The 22,952-nt window shown below is 34.9% G+C and overlaps 1 protein-coding gene across 5 annotated transcripts in view; it reads right to left on the bottom strand.

The window, feature by feature from the left end:
- AGMO (alkylglycerol monooxygenase) overlaps window positions 1-22,952 on the bottom strand; it is a 347,764-nt gene that overhangs the window by 183,570 nt on the left and 141,242 nt on the right. For 4 of the 5 annotated variants that reach the window (XM_082632050.1, XM_082632051.1, XM_082632054.1 and 1 more), the window contains exons 6-10: window positions 13,608-13,674; window positions 11,098-11,163; window positions 10,928-11,007; window positions 7,149-7,283; window positions 5,550-5,666 (exon numbers count right to left, since the gene is read on the bottom strand). In XM_082632050.1, coding sequence (XP_082488176.1) covers window positions 5,550-5,666; window positions 7,149-7,283; window positions 10,928-11,007; window positions 11,098-11,163; window positions 13,608-13,674 — 465 coding nt within the window. The remainder of the gene's footprint in view (window positions 1-5,549; window positions 5,667-7,148; window positions 7,284-10,927; window positions 11,008-11,097; window positions 11,164-13,607; window positions 13,675-22,952) is intronic. The other variant, XM_082632052.1, reaches the window with a different exon arrangement.

The raw sequence follows: 22,952 nt of genomic DNA, 5'->3' as shown, positions 1-22,952 counted from the left end.
GTTTCCAAATTTATATTGGATATTCTCAGATGCCTCATATTGAAATATATCACCAAATAATCTGGGTTAGACATATCTACAGTAACTTTATTATACATTCTATTATAAGACCCTGTTAAATATTCAAACTGTTTTGAGTATGTCTATTATTGAAAAGGATAGCATTGCCTTTACAGTTTTACTTTGGAAACATGCTAGTGAGTCCATATTTCCATTTCAAACCCGTATTCATGATATCACCCCATGAGGTGGACCCTGGCAGCTGAGGAATTGATTTCCCAAGCATTACTAAACTAAAATCAACATAAAAGACTGTGGGTCATATAACTAAACTAAACACTATATATTTGAATGTATACATTGCAAGTTTCAGTAAGAAAGAAGTGTGCCTTTTCCACCTTTTTGGTGGCCATCAAATTGCTATTTTGATTCCCAAAGTTATTTATACAGAACTTGCACACATTAAACAAGTAAGTGTTTATCTACTCTGGTAAACCCATAAACAGAAAAGGCTGTGGGACTACAGCAGGGTCCCCAATTACACGTCAGCCACAACTTTTCTATGTGATTATTGGCTACAGTGAATCTGGAAAAAAAATATTGCTGTTGGATTTTAATGTCTTCAGATGCTTTTAAACATCCCTGAGACTAGAAAGGCACTATAGAATTTTGCAAATAAGCAACCTTTTTTCCTATTTGCACAGCATGCTTTTAGCAAAGAAAAACATGTGTGGGAAACAAGCAAATGTACTTTTCAAAATTAATTTGTGTCAGGGATGAAGCTGTCTCCAACTCTAATTTTAATTTGAAAAGGATTTCATCACTTGCTATTTCTCTTTGTCGACATACCTACATGAGTTTCTCATATAGTTTTTTTACGACAGTGGAAAAATCTTGTGAAAACCATGCTATGAGTTACATATTTTAACATACACCCTGTCTGGCTACATTTTAACCCAAGAAGCACTCACATATGCCTAGACCTTCAAATTCTCTTGGTGAGCTTAATATTAAGGCCTCTACTTCAAAATCAAAATGGATAAATTTTCATTTTTATTTCTATGAATTAGGTTAATTTATTTTGAGACTGTATTTAGTACAACTAAAAAAATTCAATAATGCAAACTGTACTCAGTATTGATCAGTATATCAAGAGTTAGATATTTAGATGTAGATGATGTAGCTTTTCTTCTGGTGTTATTCAATTATCTAAACTCGATTAATGCAGGCATATTTTAATCATAACTTAGGTGAACAAATTAAAATAACAAAGTAGTTTAACAAAGTAATCAGTGATGGGTTAATTATGTAATACTTGAAGACATGATTATGAGACCTTAGGTTAAGCAATTAATAAGTCTAACCATTATGGTAGTTTGACATCTACTTGTGCACTGCTAAGAGTGATGTAATCCATGCTGCTTTTAAGAAAGCTTTGCTCCTGAAATTCTTGGGTTCAAATTTTGTCTCTTTTGAAGCTAAAGGCAAATGAACCTGCTACAATTTGGAATTGGTTACATTAGTTGTAGTACATATATGAACCAGCAAATAATAAGCCATAATATATTCTTCCATGATGTTTTCAAAGCATTTCTGGTCACATCATATCCTATTTCTTTTTTTCAGTCCACAAAATGGAAACCAGAATTTAAATCATTGTTTTCTCCTATGATCAGGAACGAGTTTTTCTGTAGTTTAAAAAACAAAAACATTGTACGTGGGCAGAGAGAACATGTGAACTTGTCTAGTGTCCAAAATTGGAGTCACTATGTGTAGCAATTTGGGGTTATTAATTTTAAATGCTAAAAACACAAATACATGTGGACAATACCAATCGTTAAAGTCTTTAAATAATGTTTAAAATTGAAATGGCTTTCTTCAATATATTATCCAATAGTCTCTGTAAACATCTTGTAAACCTATTTTATTTAGTAGGACACACTGTGACATACACTGCTATTTGCCCAACCAGAAAATATCTCCTATATCTTCTATACTAATACTATGCTGATTTTGTCCAGGTATAAGAAAGGAATGTACTCAGAGGCAAAGCGAACCCTTTATCCCCAGGGCATGAATTATGCTTGGTATAATTCATTCATGGTTAATTCATGAACCAGTGTTAGTTATTGTTTCAGTGTGGGCATGTGAATCAGTCCTGAGCAATGAGACATGAAAGGACATTTGCTGGGAAATACTCTAGGACTTTTTTCCCCTCCTTCTTAAGTGAAATTTATAAGATGCTCTAGAACTGAACTTGCTGCCTTTGGTCACAGTGTGAGGACATGATGCCTTGAGTTGCTGTAATTATGATAATGAAAGCCCAGAGAACTGTAGAGAAGCCTTTTTGGAAACTCTACATGTTTGAACTGCTGAACTAATCAATACTCACCTCTGAATTTTCAGTTATACTTAAGCCACGTTTAATTGGATAATCTGTTTCTTAGAACAGAAGATATCTAATGGACACTCATATCATAGATACCTTAAAATGATATCCTACAGGAAGGTTTATTATGTTACTATACATTTTTAAGTGTTAAAAGAATATTCTTTGAAAAGAAGTTCAAATCACATAGTATTTAGGAGTGAGAAGGATTCATATAGATCTAACATTTGTTATTTTTGCCTACTTGAGTCTATTTCCTTTTTTCTATAAACTATCATCTCAGTATGTCTTTCAAGCCTTCCTATCACTGGCCCTGTCCTCCCATTGATAGATTAAATGGTCTGTGATCCAGGCCTGATCACATTAATGGGTTTAGTGATACCCAGATGAACCCACCCATAACATCAGACTCCAACTTGGAACTTTCACTTCTGGAGTTCCTTGTGTGGAAGTATTTAAAGCTAGAGCTGCTGGTAACCATCTTGCTACCATGAAGGTTGAGAGCCTGTAGGAGAATCTGCTTTGAGAAATGCATAACTGCAGAAAAGAATGAGAAGATTCCTGATGAAGTTACTTTACTCACTGGATCCAGCACTGCCTAAAGAAGAAAACCCCCAGACTCTTCAGTTATATGAGTTAATAAATTCACTCTAAGTTGAATTTCTGCCATATACAACCAAAGAGTCCTTCTTAATACACTCCGTGACCTATTTTGAGTAGACTTATTTATAGAACTCACTGTGTGAGTCATATGGAATACTTAGAATTGTTCCAATAGAATATACTGTGATTTTTACAATGGTATCTAATTATTAAATATAATTCCACAGGTTTTATAAATTAATATTATTTAAAAAAAACTTATAATAGACTAATTTTTCTGTCTTTGAAAAAGGTAATTTATCTTTTATGAATTCACTGCCCACTAATCCTATTTGTATTCATCTGAATTTTTTCTGGATTCTTGTATTATCTTAGACTTTTTCACACTATTTTTTATGTCTAAAGATGACTTCTGTTATGTTTTTTAATATCATTGTCTGTTCGCACTGTATAATGGATACTTTTTTTGGTCTTTTAAGGCACTAATTCTCTCTTTAGTTGTCTTTAAACTGCCAATGAAGTCACTGACTTCCTTATGTCCATTATATTTTTGTGTTCTAGAAGTCTAATTTGATTATTTCTAAATGTGCTTCATCATTGTTTCTTGATTTTCCATAATTTCTAATTTCTTTTTAATTTCAACTTTTGCTTCTTCAAATATATTAAATTTACTTAATTTATCTTTTAATTGATTTTATTTTCAAAATCTGTTCTTTTTGAGGGTATAATTCTGTCGCTTGTTGTTTCTGTTAATGCTTTGTCATAGTGGCTTTCTCCTAGTGTGTTTCTGTGCTTTTTATCTCTCAGTTCATCATCATTGAGACATTACCTGGGGGACTATGTTGCGACCTGAGTTTGAGGGGATTGCTCTAAGCATGATTTGAACATGGGTCTTTTAAACATGAGTCCTTATCTGAGACTACACACTTAGTTTAGGTTTATAAATCAATGGTTAGTGTAAATCCTGGATCCATATCTGAGTGAGATGTGGTTTGCAGTCAAAAATTCTCAGGGAAGACTTTTTTCTGCCTCCTCAAAGCCAAGTGCAGTATGGGTAAGTTTCCTTTTTACATGTCTTTTTCTCATCCTCCTCCCCCTCCCCTTGCCGAGAGTATTTCTTTTGCTTTCAGTTGTTTTCACGTAGGCTCTCAGCTTTGTTTAGGGTCCCTTAAGGTCTTGATCAACAGAGATTTTTCAGTGCCTGGGATAGCTGTCAGGAAGAACACCTCATTGGATCCGCATTTTCTCAACATTTTTAGCCTCTAAGGAGTACCTCAATTTTTTGCCTACTCATCTATGCAGTGTATTTAAAGGGCTTTCTTAAAAATTACATTTTGTCCAGCAATTTTAGGTGTTTGATATGCCTTAAAAAGAAGTAGGTGGGGCTTCCCTGGTGGCGCAGTGGTTGAGAGTCCGCCTGCCGATGCAGGGGACACGGGTTCGTGCCTCGGTCCGGGAAGATCCCACATGCCGCGGAGCTGCTGGGCCTGTGAGCCATGGCCGCTGAGCCTGCGCATCCGGAGCCTGTGCTCCGCAACGGGAGAGGCCACAGGAGTGAGAGGCCTTCGTACCGCAAAAAAAAAAAAAAAAAAGAAGTAGGTGTATCTAACCCACCATTTTGCTAGAAATGGAAGTCCCCTTTCCCTGTTTCTTTAGAGTGTAAACATTACTCACACATTGCTGCTATGTGAGGCCTCAACATTCCTGACTCAGTGAGGTTCTTTCATGAGGTACATACTTCCTTGGTAACAAGGTCAGATACTGATTTTTCATTCTTCTGTCATCCTATTTTCAATTTCACCTACTTCCAGCTTAGTTACTTTACTATAATTTATGTACCTCTTTGAACTATTGTAAATCCTTTTTGGAAGAATATAATATGAATAAATCTGTGAAACAAAGCAAATATTTAAAAATACCTCTGTTTTTAATCTTTTTATGGTTTACAGTGCATTTTTACATAAATTATGCTATTTTTGTTTTCTCCAAAATATAGGCAGTGGGGGTATTCTCATGTAGCCAAAAAATGATTCCCCAGGTGGTAATGCCTGAATCAGAATCCAGATTCTAAACCCTGATCCAGTGCTCTTGTGCTTCAGGAATATTTCGAATATTTAGAAAGGACAAAATAAATGAAGTTAACTGTACATTGCAAATCCCATAAATTCAAGTTATCAGGGTATTCTTTAATTGAAGATAAGCATGTTGAAATTGCTATAAAGTCTGCTTTCCCCAACACATTTAATTCTAGCTTCTGAAATACTTTTCTTTTAATTGTTGAAGAATTTATTTGTGAAAAATCATTTCCTACTTATATTTTAGATCAATTATATACCATTTGATGGACATCTTATACAGAACACTTTGGATACAATTAATTAACTTACATTAATTAAATTAATTCTAGAAGAATCATTTTACCTGTTTAAATGTGAGACACTACCAAAATTCAAAAATTATTACAGAATAGAGCACAGCTTTAATAGAGGGAGCTTATTTTCACCTTCAAAGTGACAGAAAACTTTTTCACACTCTATTTAAAATAAGCACCACTTACAGCTTTATCTGTATAGGTCTCTTCATAAAATGTTAGCATCAGAGCAAACTGTACAACTGCATATGTCTTTAATAGCCGAGATGCTGATGATGAGAAGGGAACTTCTTCCCCCTTGACCTAGGAAGATAAGAAAGAAGCCTTTCCATTATATTGTTCCCTTATCTCTCTCACTGAAATTCACACTAAGTGAAGAGGAGATATGCAAAAAGAAATGAAAGGTTTTGCTATCTTTTTTAATCCTCAAAATGACTCTAACGTTTATTATTTTGGATAGAAAAAATGTAAAAATTAGGAGACTTGTTTTTCATTTCAGAAGCATTATGATTCTGATCTACTCTGCTTTATATAGAGCACTGTAAGAATTGATACTGATGATTAACATAAACAAAATAAACATGTAATATGAAATATGAAAATTTGTCCATGATTATACATCAAAGTATAGCAAAAGAGAAAATGGAAGGTGATTTGGGATAGTGTAGATAATCATGCTTCAAAGGCAAATACTGTCTTATTGAAAACACCTTTCCCAAACTACGGTTTCCCAGAAATACTATAATCCTATCCTTATGATGCAGATTTAGGCATCAATATGATTTTAAAATATTCAGTTTGAATGTTTTATTCTATGTTTTAAAGTTTTAATCTATTGCAAAAAAGGAAAATAATAAATGAACCGTAGCTGACTAGACTTTCTGGAGCTGAAATAAGCAAATTATTTTCACCTATATCAAGTTAGATCATTGTTATATAACTAACTGTGAACATAACCAAGTGTCTGGAAATTCCAACACAGCAGCTTTCATAAGTGGATGAGAAAATATCCTCATTCAGATCAGGATTTTTGAAAAATAAAAATATTCAAATAAAACATATTTCATTTTCTTGAATACTGGCTAATTTTTATACTCATAATTATCTTTGAAATCAACAGTAGCTTATTGTTTCTATATTACTATCAATGACAGTTATTTTGATAAGCAATCTCAATATACATCCTAAATGATTGGAAATAAATTCCTTTTCCTCCATTTCATAAGAGAAATTCCATATTGAAACTGAATTTTTCATTTGATTTTCAGTGTTTTAAACCTCTACCTTGTTTATTTTTAGTTTTTCATGGGATTTCTGTATTTAATGCTACTACGCCACTATGGAATGAATAAAGTGATCTAATCTAATAACCACATCATTTCGGTATGACTTTAGACCTTTTATTCTGGAGACCTCAGTTTTTCATGGACAAGTTGAAGGCTAGACTGAATCTTCTCTAAGGCTCTCTGTGACGGATCCATAAGTGTCTGTGTGGTTTCTGCACTACACAAAGGCTCTCGGCTGTGGGTTTGAGCCAAGAAAACCAGCCTCTGCTGCTCTGCCCCAAACCATGCTCCCTAGTAAGAGGCAGCGTGGGAGAAGGCACCCCTCTTAATGGCCCCTAGGTGGTGTCCACTTATTAATTTACACATTACAGGGCTGTATCTGCCTAAGGAAACATCTTTTTTCAGATTTGCATGAAGTCAGCATGTATTACAGGCTGGCTGTAGACCTGACAATATGAAATTAATCTTTGCCATCATCGAATTCATGAACTTTATTTACCTCTGGGATTTCTTCATTCAGTCCAAGTCTTGGTTTACCTGGACCCCATCCTGGTCCTTTAAATATGACAGAAAACTTATTGAAGAATCCAGGTGTGGCCCAGAATGTAGTCCATATGGTAAGTAAATGGTGGAACTAGAAGAATAAAAATATAGTCTGTTTAAGATAAGAAAAGACCATAACAAAAAAGATTAAATACATTAACTCATGCATTTTATTTTATTGTTTAATGTAACTTACAAATTATTCTTTAATATATAGGTTATGTATAATTTGCTAATATTGATTAATATGCAATTGCATTATAAATTGAAATTCATTCTATGCATTCTGCATACCTTTACATTTAAATGTGTTCTTATCAATATTTCTGAAGCTCCACAAAATTATAAACATGAAATTTAATAATAGGGCAATTGTTTAGAAAATTAGCAAAGAATAAAAAGTGAGTTCAGAGAATTTGCTTCCAATGGATTTAACTAGCAGCCTGTGCACTCGACAGCCACATCGAATGACATCTTTTTTAGACTCGCTAAATGGTTTTTAAAGTTGAACATGGAATCATACAAATATTGCATATCTGTTATATATTTTTAAAATAATCTTTTATTTAATGTATTGAATTACAAACAAACACCACATTTTAAGAAAAAATGTTCAAAACCATTTCTGATGGTAGACCTCTGAGGATTAAATAAATAGATCACATTCTGTAATAGGAAAAGTTTGCTGAGTCACAAGTTGACCTTGAGGCTTATAGCAGGAATTCACATTCATTAAATAACACACATTTGATATGTACAAAGTTAAAAGTACGCCCACACATGACAAGGACTCAACAAATACTGGCTATTAGGATAAATAGCTATACATATCATATATGTTATAAAAATCTATCATAGGATTAAAAATAATCCTAGATATTGGGCATCAGCTGTTGACTCTCGAAATGATTCCTATTATACATGTAGTGATAAATTAATGTAGAAAGAAGTTATGGCTCTATCAGAATTTGTTGTCTCATTGATATTTTCACTATCTCTAACAGAATTTAAACTGCTAGCATTATAAAAATTGTTTTTAAAATTACTTGTAATATTATAATAAGGAATCTGAAGCAATTAAGCAACAATGTAGGATTTAGCTGAGCAGATTTTAAAGAAAAAGGAAATGTTAGATGGAAACTTATCCTGAGGCTTTGCAATAATAATAACACAGAAAATTAATGATACAACACACATTAATATACTTACCTGTTTTGTTATTTTAAAAACTGAGTACAAGACTTCCCTGGTGGCAGAGTGGTTAAGAATCCACCTGCCAATGCAGGGAACACAGGTTTGATCCCTGATCTGGGAAGATCTCACATGCCGCAGAGCAACTAAGCCCCACAACTACTGAAGCCCGCGTGCCCTAGAACCCACACGCCACACTACCGAGCCCACATGCCGCAACTACTGAAGCCCATGTGCTCTAGGGCCTGCATGTCACAACTACTGAGCCCACGTGCTGCAACTACTGAAGCCTGTGCGCCTAAAGCCCATGCTCTGCAACAAGAGAAGCCACCGCAATGAGAAGCCCGTGCACCACAGTGAAGAGTAGCCCCCGCTCGATACAACTAGAGAAAGCTTGCGCGCAGCAACAAAGACACAACACCACCAAAAAAAAAAAAAAAAACTGACTGAAATTTTACTGCTATCATTCTAGACACAAGCCATGAGAATACAGGGCTTTTAAATAAGGAGTACTTTCTCACTTACTTGTTTTCCAATGCCCTGAAACTCTTGGACTCCAAAGGAAGGCAAAATGAATGGTTTCTACCTAGTATTAAAGGGGAAAAAAGCCTCTCCATCTAACAGGGGCCATCCCAAGGTGCTTTTGATGCCTCTGATGGGAGGGTGAGAAATTTAGCTAATATAAAGGAATACAAGTGAAAGTAAATACATGATTTTGTAGGTTTAGGAACTCCTAATTATTAAAACTTGCTGATTTGATATTTCTAACAATATAAGTGAGTATGTAGGAGACTAAAACTTAGACACAGTTGTGACAATTATTACGCTAAAGGCAATGTTTACATGAGGGCAGATTTAGCAGCAGCTCATAAAGACCTGTGATTGAATATTGTGTCTCCAAATCCTAATCATCCAACTCCTTGTGCAGCTCATGTGATGCAGTTTTCAACTTCTTATTGTATCTCGAATATGAACCCCTTTTCCTCCATGTGTGTACACTCCCAAAGCCTTGCTAGCTAAAGGACTGCCATGAACCAGCAATGTCAGCATCTCCTGGGAGCTTGTTAGAAACACAGTATCTTGGCCAGATTTCAGACCTACTGAACCCTACTTTAATAAGATCCTCCCATGATTCATATGCACATTAAGTTTGAAAAGCTCTCTCCTAGAGGGCAGAGACCAAGTTGTATTTCCTTCTCAATCTCTACATTATGAAGACAAGACCACGCCCAGTGAAGAAGTGGCTCTCAATGTATTATCTTGAAACTGATTTCAGTTCTATAAAGAAGGTACCTAGAAATGTTTATTATTAAGGAAGTACCTGGAAATATATGTTAGTATTCTCCTGAAAAAAATCTATCATATTCTTGGTAATGCCTAATCAAAAGAGAGAGAGAACGAAAGACAGAGAGAGAAATGCCACTAGTTGAGAAGAAAGAAGAGAAATAATCAACTTTTCTCTTCTGAACGGCAACATAAAAATGCCTTTCACTTGAAAATTGAGTTAATCAAGTTTGGGGCTTGGCCTTCAACCCACCCTACTTAGGTTAGCATCTAACAAACTGTGTATAGTCGGGTGAATTATTTAAATCCTGAGAACCTCAGTTTCATCCACCAAAAAACTGAGGCTAAAAAGAACCACTACCTTATAAGGTTTTACTAATGGTTAAATTAAACATGTGTGCTGTTAGCAATGTCCTGCACATAGTAAAACTTCAATAAATGTCCATTTATTTTGTTACTTTAACTTTCTTTAAAAACCTTGAAGAAGTAGCTTTGAAAAGCAGACCCAACATGAACCTGTACTTTCTTCCCTTTCTGAATGCTGTATATCCAGTCCCCTGGACAGAGCTGTCATTGACTGACCTCTTCATTTTTTCAAGCATTTTTATCTTTTTCTCATTTACTAGTCCCGACCCCTGGGAGTGTCTGCAGTGCTCTGCTACTGACGGATCAGAGCTTCACAGACATTCCTCATTTCTCTAGCACCAACCATTGAGAACAGCGAACAACCAATACCACATGTCTGACAGAAAACTGGGCCAGGGCAACAAGTCTTAGCAGGTGAGGCAACGTGCAAACCTAACCAACCCGTAATAGCTCCTGACACCTCCATCCAAGAAGAGGAGGGCAAAGGCCTCACTCTGAATTTCTAACCAGAGTCATGCAGGCTTGAAGCAAATATTTTTCTTACTCTGGGATCAGCCTTAATTATACATTTTACTACCGCTCCTTCTGAATACATGAATATATTTCAGGTCTATTCTGAGAAAGGGTACGTTTGCTAAAGAGCTATTTCTTTTAATTCTAGGTAACAGACATATTCTAAAATTCTTACAATGAATTGTTTTCAAATGTATTCTTCCCAATTTGATTCAAGGCTTTGAGTGCCAGAGTTATTTCTAAATTCTTTTACAGTTAAAATATATATTTTTCAAGGCTAGTGTAATGTACTTCCACCTTTCAGCAGCTGATTTTTCTTTCAAATATAAAATTTATAAAAGGATGGAATCAATTCAGAAGAAATAAAACCAAGTACATTACCTGCACCTTGAAAGGTTCAAATGAATTAATGGGATGTGTTAGACCATATACAACTTTTTCCTTTTCTGCCTCAAATGTTCCTGGAAGATAAATAATAACGATATGATTTTTGACTTCCTGTGAATGAAGGAGCTAATTTACTTTTTTAAATGCTCATAGTTTTTACTTACCAAAAATTCTATCCCATATAATAAGAGTTCCGGCAAAATTTTTGTCTATGCAATAACGATTTCTGCCTATGAGACAAAATATTTTAAAAAGTTTTTTTGAAAAAGGAAGTTATACATTTTGAAACAATGATAGTCCTAAAAATATCTTTTCACTGACAACACTAGACTTTATTTGCTAGTAAACTGAGTATTTATTTTCCAACTGATTTTACTAAGAAGAGCAAAGCCTGCCTTAAAGCCATAGATATTTAGAATTATCCCAGATTTAAAAAAAAAACCGTTCACAATTTTTCTGGTCTTTAAAGATCTGGGATAATTCTAAGTAATTCTTTTTTTTAGGACTATTAAAGAGTAATAATTATAAATTAAATGGTCCAGAACAAAAGGCAATATGAAATAAGATAAATATCAATAATATATGCATATTTTTTTCTTTTATTTTGATGTGATCTTTACACCTTTTCACCGCCTCTTTTCCAGGAAGAAAATTTTCCACTTACAGTAAGACTTTCCTATTTTTTTCATCACAAAAGATATAAGTAAAAATTGTTACCTTTGATTATATTCATTGACTCATAACATATATGATATTTTAATGCCCCAAATACTTAAATAATAGTTTAAATCTAAATAGTTGGACATAGTTTCCTAATTAAGAAAAAATTAAATAAACACAATCATATCCACATGATTGTAAATCAAAGGAAAAAGAATATTAATCCACCAAGCCACTACTCCAATAAATTCAACTGTCTCCATGTGTCCTCATTTCTTTACACATCTTCTGTACATGTAAATGTACATGTGAACGTAAAGGTACAAGGAAAATTTTCCCCTGGTACAAAAGTAGAGTGGGGCTGGCTACACAGATCCACCACTCATTGCCACACATAGGCTAAACAGTGGCTCCCAGTTGGGTGAGGGAGCACTTTGAACCTCAGGGAATATATGGCAATGTCTGGAGACACTGTTAAGAGTCATAACTGGGAGGGGATACTATTAGCATCTAATACGTAGAGACCAACATCTTATAATACACAGGGCAGCCTGCACGCCCACCCCGCATTCCCAAGTGAAGAACTATCTGGTCCAAAATGTTAATAGTGCAGAGGCTGAGAATGCCTGATATAAAGCAACATGCATGCGAAGGTGCTCTAAGGCCAAACAGGAAACTAGCAACTATTTCTTCTTCAATGTGGACATGTTTTTCTCCAGTCCTTGTGTTTCCTTTAATATGGAGGGAACAGCAAGAGCATAATGCTCTTGACCTCTGCACCAACTCAGTAATAATTCCCTGTGGTGGAGGTATGACTGTGGAGTTTGGAAGAGGAAACTGCACATGTGCAGCAGGACCCCACCCTCTCCCTACCTGGAGGAGCTTGTGCTTCTGCTCTGCTCCCTGCCCCAGGGAAAGGGACCTGCCCACCTTGGGAAGGCAGGCCTGACGTATGCCAGTACTACTGCCTGTGATGCCTGGAAACTTATAAAATAAAAACAGAATAATAATATTTATTATTTTCTTACTAGCTTCCTTCTCTCAAAATGGCATTTGTGAGATTTATTCATGCCATTACATGTTGTAATAGTTTGGAAATTTTCATTGCGATGTAGTCTTCCATTACATGAATAGTGTACAATGTATCTGTTCTATTGCTGACAAACATGCGAATTATATCTTTTTTCCCTATTACCTATTACAAATAATGCCAATATGCACACTCTTGTACAGGTCTTTTGGTGCGCAAATGTAAATACTTCTGTTATTTCTTAAGCTAGTGTCTTTAAACCTTAGGCACTAGTCACATGGGATTTTTTTTTTTGGTCAGGAAAAAGCAGTGTATGTTGAGTTTGTTCATAGAATTTAGACAGGAAAGTGAAGTGTTGTTTATTAGGCTTTCCTTAAATACCAACAGTTTTTAAGACCAAGACACTCTGACTGTACACAGGAACGACCCTCAGCATGGGGTCAAGGAGTAACTTTCAACAAGCTCCTCACAATATGAAGTGTGTACCCCCTCAGCTGGTTAACTCCTTTTTCCATTACATCTGAGGAGAGCTAAGCAAAAAGGAAATTCAGAAGTCAGCTATGGGGCTTCCCTGGTGGCGCAGTGGTTGAGAGTCCGCCTGCCGATGCAGGGGACATGGGTTCGTGCCCCAGTCCGGGAAGATCCCACATGCCACGGAGCGGCTGGGCCCGTGAGCCATGGCCGCTGAGCCTGCGTGTCCGGAGCCTGTGCTCCACAACGGGAGAGGCCACAACAGTGAGAGGCCCGCATACCGCAAAAAAAAAAAAAAAAAAAAAGTCAGCTATGGAGAGGATTCTGTTTTGTTTTGTTTTCCTCCAGTCCTTTCTTTATAGACTAGGTTTGTCCAGGTACGAAGGAAGAAGCAAATGCCTATTTGCAGTGTGTGGTGACTAGGTTGGGTAATTGTGCTGAAGTGATACAAAATAATAATGTCATTTTTCAAGAAATGAGGAAGGAATGAAAGAAGAGATCGAATTTCCTTACCATGATGGACCCTATGATGGCTAGGAGTATTAAGAATCAGTTCCAAAGGACCAAGGTTATCGATGACCTGTTTAAAAGAAAAGGAACATAGTTATTAAATTATATATAATATTTAAGTACTCACATTAAAATCCCATATGGGTTAAGAAATATTGCTAGTTCCATGGTTGGCATCAGAGTCCGAAGAAGGTTCTCTATCTTCTGGTGTTCATATAAAGATAACAACTAGCTCATCACCATATTCTAAGAGACAATATAGTATAGTAGTGAGGTTAAGAGTAGTGAACTGACTGCCTCAGTTCAGTTCCTGAATCCTCTATTTATTATTATGTGGTATTGGGGAAATTACTTAAGCTTTTTATAAGTCAGATTCCTTATCTTTAAAATGGAAATAATAGTACCTACATAATAATATTCTGAGGATTACAAATGTTACTGTATTTAGATGCTACTATTGCCAAGGCATACTTCTTTAAGTTTCATGTCATTTTATGTTCTTCACCTATCAGCTATGTCTTTGATGACTTATGTTAACAGAGCATAACTAGGTGAAGGGAAACCCAGTATTATATTCATTTTCTGGAGTTGGTTTCACCCAATAATCAGTCATGCAGTAACTTAGTATTGCGGTTGCATTATGGTGATCCTTGCTTATTCAAACAGACTCCTAAATGTTCTCTTACTGTAGATGCCCCATCTTCCGGTCCATTTCTGAGGCACGATTCAAAGTCAAATATGTAAAGGGGCTTTTTTGGAATTAAAGACCCTTTAAAATCGCGTCTATTATTCTCTAATGTTCTCTCTCAACATTTCTCAGTAAGAATCCCCTATGCCAGAGTCTGCACACTCTAAAGAGTGTAGAAACCAGGAAGTTACCATAAATTAGAACAGCAGGCCATATTTAAGATATCCATTACATCATACAGTTAATATTGGACAATGTGGGAATGCTTTTCATCTCAATTACATTATTCTTTCTTCCATCAACCATGGCAGATAACAGTCTTTTACTTTTCTTTAATCACAATCTAAATAGATCTCTTAGAGCCTATTTATGACAAAATCAATACATTGATATTTTAAGAAATTACTCACCTTTAAAGTTAACTTCCATTTAAAGGATATATAAGGAATACAGTAATACGTTAAATGCTACTTAAGGGGAAAAATAGTCACTGAAATCGTAACACTGACATGAATTTGGCAACAAGTCAGTGGTACGAGAAAAAACAGGGAACTGGGACTGCTTCAGATGAAAAGATATTTAAGATACATAACAACCAAATGTATTGTGGGGATCTTGTTTAGATACTGATTTGAACAAACCAAATATAAAAGACATTTTATAGGCAATGAGAGAAAACTGATTACAAACATAGTATGACATGATAAAAATACTGTTTTATTAGGAGTTATGATGGCATTGTCATTGCATGAGAAAATGTAATTGTTTTTTAAGAGTTGTATAACTAAAGTATACGTGACATGAGATCTAGGTTTTGCTTCATCATATTTGGCAATGAAAAGGAAAAAGAAAAAAGAATAACTGATGAAAATGAATCAAAATCATAGTGTTTTTATTGAAATATAGTTGATTTACAATGTTGTATTCATTTCAGGTGTACAGCAAAGTGATTCAGTCATACATATCTATCTATTATTTTTCAGATTCTTTTCCATTATAGGTTATTACAAGATATCATAATGATTTTTAAATTGAAGTTATAGAGCTAGAAACATTCATTCTATTATTCTCTCTACTTTTCTGAATGTTTTAAAATTTTTAAGACAAATTTAAATAAAAGAAATTACTACTCTAGTAGTAATATACAGTAATATACAGTAATACGCAGTCAGTTGAAAATATTAATATTGATAGATCCCTATAGTCCCAAACATACATGTATGTTGTAACTCTTTATATAGCAGGGTTTAATCATTTTTTGGCAACCTCTGACACTGAAACACCCAATTTGCAATTGCTCTGCAGACGTGCACAGCCGCAGGGGCCACACGGTCCTCAGCTTGTGGGGTCCTGCACGTTCCTGAAGGAGAAGCAGCAGCAGCGTTGCCACATAACAATGTTGCATCTCTTCATAGGGCAGGTGTCACCAGCATCTCCTTATTAGACTCAGTGCACACCTGAAAGAAACAGTCCTTGCCTCCTTCCCTGCTTCCCAGCTTCTAAGGGGTTCTCGATTTCCATTACGGTACAGGCATGCAAAGGATGCAAATGTTTGCAATGCAGAGAATATGTAATATGTTATCTCTCTCTCTCTTCCTCTCTCTCTCTCTCTCTCTCTTTCTTCTTGTCTCTCTTTTCTAATCTAGAGTTCTATAGCCATTTTTAAAGTTATCCATAAGAAATGTATTATGAGATCCAAACAACAGACTTTTTTGGTTGATCCATAAGACTTTTTGGTTGATTCATACAACAGAACTCATTTATACATGAAAAAAATATCTGTAATTTTTAATTTCAGGAGTTCAAAATACTGTGAATATATAGCCCTTACATCAGACCACAGCCCTGTGAAATAAGAGGCAAAAATATTATCCCACAAATGCATTATTAATGACCAGAAATTGGGAGGGGAGTAAGTAGAAATAAACCCTAGTTTTATTGGACTACATTGCTTTGTACTGGTGGAAAAATATTTGTTGAGAAGAAGAATGGTGACGGATAGAGAACAAAAAGGGGGTTTCTCAGCAGTCAGGACATTGAAATCTGATGCTTTGCTCAGGCTTTGTATCTCTGGCAGAGAACCAGATGGGAAAGGAGAAAACCATTTTATCCTTGTTTGTGTCTTTGGTGGCTAACATATGTTACAAAAACAGACAACAAAAGGGGGTAGAGGAGACTACACTAACTAGTTTCTGCTACCCAGATGCATTTCTAATCCTTGGTCCCGGTGTGTGTGCAGCCAGATTTAAAGCCACACAAATGGTAAGTGAATTCAGATGATTGGAGCCTTGGCTGAGGGCATTATTTTTTTAATGTCAAGTACTTTTCCTCAAAGAAAATCTTTTGCTTCTGCAGGCTAAAGCATGGTGATATCAATATTGAAAATTCCTTTTTTTTTTCTTTTTTTAGTAAAATGCCAAGTATAACACAGGCAACCAGAGTTAAATTTCCTTGTAGTGCCTATGAGTACCTTGGAGCTGGGGAAGACCACCTTGGTGTGGGAAATGATTCATCATTCAGACAGCCCGGTCAGAACCTCTCTTGTAGTAAACCCTTCTGATTCAAAGTCATGGAGAAGTAATTAATAACTAATAAGAGCTGAGTGTGACGACTTATCACCCACTTTTGCAAATTCAGTCATTTAGAAATTCAACCGCATCTAGCTTTGAATCACTTCCCGAAAATATTTTACTGTGAAAATAATTGGAGCTATTCTCATTTTTAGAAGTTATTTGTCTTGCTTTTTTTTAGATTTAGATGAGTTAATTTAAATTATAAAATTTTAGAACATATAGAGGACTTAAAAATAATATAGTGCAATACTCTATTACAAAAAAGCATAAAACTGAAGCTCGGAGAAGTTAAATTACTAATCCAAGTTTAAACATCTTAGAAGAAGCCCTGAAGTCTTCTCAGTTTCAACTCAGTAATCCTTCTATTTTTCTATCATGTTGCTTTAAGAGATATAGCACTTTTTCCATCAAATAAATCTAAATTTTTAGAACTTTAATGGGAAATGATAACTAAGCGCTTTTTGACTACATTTCAAAATGAAATCCAGTTATTTAGAAAGAGCCCAGGAATTTCAGCTTCTACATTGCGCTCATGGTATTTTAGGCACTTCTGGGGCTTCTTAGGTCTCTGAAGCAACGGTCTGTGTCTTGTAGCCTGTAGTTTTCTATCCGGGTCTCATAATCTGAGGGCCATGGATGTCTAGAAGGGCCATTTATGGGCTTCAGAAGGCCAAGAACACCCTGAAGTGTCACACCAAATTTTATGAATATGTGACTATGGGTATTTTCTTGGGGAAAACTACTATTTTCATAATATACTCAAAGGGATCCATAAGTCCCCAGAGGTTAAGAAGCAATGTCCTAAACAGAGTGCTTTAGGTTGTTGCCTTTGCCCTTCTTATTTATATTGTGTTTTTAGTTTCTGTATTATTAAAACTTGGGTGCTAATTTCCCACCCAATCTTCAAAGATAGTAACTTTAACATTTTTTTCTATTTCGTGAAATCATTGTTTTCCAAAAAGATTGTTTCTTAAGCTGTTTTTACTTGTTTAATAATAAATTATTAAAAGTAAATAAATAATAAAAGTAACAATTTTATAATTATAAGCTCCATCCATTCTATTGATTAACCTTCATCCAGCAGAAGTGCTCTGAACTGGATTTGCTGGAGTGGTCACAAACTCCTTATTTCTCTCTCCACAATTTATGGTGGATGTAGGGAAGAAGAGTTAAATGTAAAAGTAAGAGAACAGGAACCATGAGTTTCATCATGTCATTTTATCATGTCATTTCCTCTCATCAAAACTAAAATGAACTCAAATAAAAGGATCTTCATAATGAACTAAATAAAGTCCAAAACATCTGGAATTCAAAGCCATTCAAATTTTTCCTCAAGACCGATCCCAATTCTCTTTCTTTTGCCTCTAAGACCTTCATGTCCCATCCTGACCTGTTGGAATCATGCTCTACCTCCAAGACCTAGCTAAATTTTCCAAGCTCTCTTCTGGATTTTTCCAAAGGGAATTTTGTTTTCCTTTCTCTGAGTACATATCAAGATACCACTACATTGTATGTCAGTCTGTCCTATGTCCTAATTATTTGTGTTCATTTCTGTGAAGACATAAACTGGGCCTCACCCTTCTCGAAGTTTCTCACAGCACATACAACATTGGTTTGCACATAGTGATTTCTCAGCAAGATTATATTGGGTAGATAAATCAACTTTACTGCCCTCCACACTTCTGCCTTTATAGTAGTGGTTCTTAAACTTGGGTGATTATGCTCCCAGGGGACTGGTGGCAATGTCTGGAGATATTTTTGGTTGTCTCAGCTGGGGGAAGTGCTATTGTATCTACTGAGTAGTAGGTTTTAGTGCCACTAACCACCCCACAGGGCACAGGACATTCCCCTAAAATAAGAGTTACCTGGTCCAAAATGTCAATAGTGCCAAGGTGGAGAAACTCTGTGTCATGGGTGTGAATGTCTTACTGTGCTCTAGTCTTGTGTAGTTCAGGAGGGAGGCTCTGTATAATTTCTGTCTTCTAATTGGGAAGTTGGAGGAAGGGGTGCATTAGGGAATGAGCCTGGTAGTTACTGCCAAGGCTAGAGGCAAAACATGAGTCTGGAGTGTCCTTAAGAGTTTAAAGCCCGGAAAGTGAGTCCAAACATAATTTTTGTTTTAGTGAGGTGAAAAATTAAGATAAATAACTAAAATAAAGGGGCTAACAACAACAATAACAACAACAAAAAAAACACACACAGAAAATCACAGAGCCTAGATAATGACATAATTGAATTATGATAATCATCGGCAGTTGAATTTCTTGAATTATCTTTATGCTCTCTTAGCACAAGTTTGTGTGGGCTTCAGTTTCAGTGAAGTGAATCAGAAATAGAAAATGTAGTTTCCATGTCATCAAGTGCTTTTGAAATTTCCTTTGAGAGTTCTCATGACACCCGCACCTCACCCGCCCTCTAGTTACACTTTGAGTGAGCTGGATAACTTACAAGTCTAAAAGAGTGATGACACCTTCATAGTATGTAGGGTTACCAGCCTGAAATCATTTGGCTTTGGAAATTGATAAAATAAGTACATGTGGTAAATCAAATATTTAAATGTCTATTATGAACCGATTGCAATTAATTCTTTCCATGATATAGTTCTCAGAAGTTTTCTTACTACCTTACATTACATGAAAAACATACCTCAATAGGTCTTTCCAATTGAAATTGAAAAATCACTTACAGTTGAACTCTACAAGCATCAAAGTAAGTGTTCTAAATTAGTGTCCTGTATGAAATTATTTCTTATAAAAGTAACTTAGTCCATTCTATACATTTCTTAATTAGTTTCACAGATTCTTCTGAGTGGGAAACATGGGCTAGATTTTTATAGTTCAGTTAAGAATACAGAAATAATTACCAGATGGTCAAGTTGGATGACAAGATTTCCTTTCAACAAAAGTGATTAATTCAAGAGAAAAGTATTTCGTTTGTCTGTATTGCTTAGAAAATTGCCTCCTCTCACCTCACTTTGACTATTGAAGATAGGAAAGAGACTTTCTAAATCTAATTTTAAAAACTCTTAATACTATTTTTTCCCAATTTTGGAATAATATGTGAATACCATATTACATTTCTACCCTGCGGTTTTTTCTATCTGCAGCCTGGCACCAAAATGCTAAAATATATTATTGAAAGGCCATAGAAATCCTTATAATGACTTACTTTTAAGAAAGAAGGCATGAGCTTATAGTTATTTGTAAAGTTCTTTCCAAATAAGAGATGCTTACAAATATTCACGCATCCTGTGTGAGAGGAAAAAATTATAATAGGGAAAATATGTCTTAAAAAGCATGTGTTTTACAGCATTCTCATTATAAAAATGAACGTGCTAACAATATGATAAATGCTGAGGGGTGACTGGGTTGAGGGTGAAGTGAAATGAAATCTCCGTAGCAGAAAAATGCCTGCATTCAGATGAGCGTAGGCTACAGTGACGACATTGACTCTAAGTAGTCAAGACTTCTCCTTACAGCATCATGCGTGATTGATGTTCCAGAGGGACCCATACCACTGCAGGCCTCTGGGTTTCACTGCATCAGTATTTAAGGGAAATGCTAAGCCAGCTCCCAATACATTTATCATCTGATATAAAAATCACTGTCACGTTGTATTTAACTAAGAAACATATGCTTGAAGTGCAGACTAAAAACAGCAAAACTTTTCAGGTAAATTAGTGGCAAGATTCAGTGCAAACCCAAACTAAAATTAAATGGACTAACAGTTATATTATGATTACTTGCCTTTTTCTTATCTAATTTTCTTTCTTTCTTCTTTCCTTTTTTCCTTCCTTCCCCCCTCTCTTTTTAACTTTTTCCTTCTCTCTTTCAGCTATCTATCTATCTATCTATCTATCTGCCTTTCTACCTATCTATGTATATGTGTATGCATGGGTGTTTTTGTATTAAAAATTTGGAGAATCTTATATTTGGAAAGATCTTTACAATTAACTATAGGCTCATGCATATCTTTTTGAAAAGTAAGTGATTATAAATATTTCTATGACCTTTCAATAATGCCTTCCAGTATTTTAGTCCCATTTACAGATTAAAAAACCTGAAGGACAAAAATATTAATGTATATACATATATTTATTCCTATTAAATATATTTATTATATATACTAAATATTAAATACAAACTCAAATACTAATCAATGACAATTTTAGGTACCAAACTACCAATAAGGGTTTTCTACTAGGGTTGGAAATAATCTGTTTCAGAGGATTAAAACCTGTATTTATAAGTCCTATCAAAGTCTTTTATTAAAAGCTACTTGCAGAATAATCAGAGCAAGAAGTCTCTTGTCAGGGATTCCATTCATTCTGCAAACATTTACTGAATTTCTATGAACTTTACTAGGTTTTAGATGCAAAAAGAAATAAAGCGATATGCAGGTACTTCACATAGGAAGCTTATTTACGGCCCAATGGTCTCTCCAATGGAAAGGTAAAGCTATTTCAGAAACAAAGCTTTTCTAAAAACTTATCTTTCTCATAAAATTTTGTGATTTTGGGGGCAGGATGAGAAAATCATTCTTTTTTTGTTTTGTTTCGTTTTCAGTTACAATGCACAGCAGAGACATTTGAGCTTACAATAAATTTGAATGTGTAACTGGCACAAGAGTTATTTAACAAGCAGCAAATTGAGTTCCTTTTCCAGGTCTCAAGATGAAAATTACCCTTAATAGAGATATATGCTTTTGCTTAGTTTTCTGTAGTGCTGCTTTGCAAACAGTCCCATTGTTTGTTGCCAGAGAATGCTGTAGAGAATTCTCCCTTGTTCATAAACTTCATCTGACTGTATGGAAATTAAAATAACCTATGTGGGTTTCATTTATTCAATAGGTATTTACTGAGTGCATATTTTATGGAAAGTACTGTGTTAAGATCTTTTGAAAGGTCACAGAGTAAAACAATGGAAATTATAATTTATTAGCAGGTAGTTTATTAATTTAAAGGTAGAATGAGTGACAATGTTAGATTTTTATTGTATATATATATATATATATATATATATATATATATATATATTTATGTATGAATAGGTTTTTCTCCCTCAAGAAAATCTATAGCAATTCTTCACTTAAAGTTTTAGAAAAAGAATAAAATCCATAAACACTACAAGTCAACATATTAAAATAATTTTACTTCTTGTTCTGAATTAGTTGATCTTTAAACACCCATTGTTTTCCTTATTAAAAACTTAATCAATCTGAACATTTATGGATAAATTTATATTGTAAAGCATCTGGTGATGAAATGTAAAAATAAAATCTTAATTATACCCCCCACTAGATCTGCTGTGTTAATTCAAGACAACACATTCAAGTATTTAGACAGATGGTAGTGGAGGCCATATTAGCCTCTGATTTCTCTACAGGGAAGCAAGAGAAAGCAGAGCTCTTAGGATCTGGGCTTGTCTGCCTACTTTCACACTTTGAAATCCTCGACAAATGCTGATTTATTCACAGCCAAATGTTTTCCTATCTGATTAGGCAGTTTTCTACTTCAGTAAGCATGTAATATGGAGGTAGCTGAATTTCCACACTAAGGAGTGAAAAAACAATATTTATAGTTTGGAAATAAAACAATCTGGAGGAATCAGGACTGTTGGGATCATAAAGAGCTTCATAGGGAGTAAATTTTTGATGAATCCATACCATAGGGTTAAAGAGTTAAAAGCTTGGTTTTAAGAAGAATGAGACTAGGCTATGTTTATACAATAAACAAGAGTTTTAAAGAACCGTGTTTGTAATAAATTACCTTGAAGGCTGACTCTTGTCACTTATGATTGTATTATTCCTCAAACAAGAGGACAAGAGGTGGACAAGTTAGCATTCTATTTGAATTCATCTCAGCTTACATTTTGAGTAACACTTTTAACTTTTCCTTAGAAAAATGAATGTAAGTAGCTGCTGAATGTGTTCCTTCAAAGGGAGGTGGATTCCAAGTGACTTTTTTAAAGCAACACCAATTAAATTGACCTAAGAAAAATGGAAAATATTCATAAGCATAACTATGTAAAACTTCACTCTTGTGTAACATCATTTTATATTTACCAATTTGGTCACTCAGTGAGAAAA

The sequence above is a fragment of the Mesoplodon mirus genome, assembly GCF_964341445.2.
Source record: "Mesoplodon mirus genome assembly, chromosome: 9".
NCBI classification, from domain to species: Eukaryota; Metazoa; Chordata; class Mammalia; order Artiodactyla; family Ziphiidae; genus Mesoplodon; species Mesoplodon mirus.
Note: the sequence above shows the minus strand (reverse complement) of the source record. Positions and strands in the feature narration are given on the sequence as shown.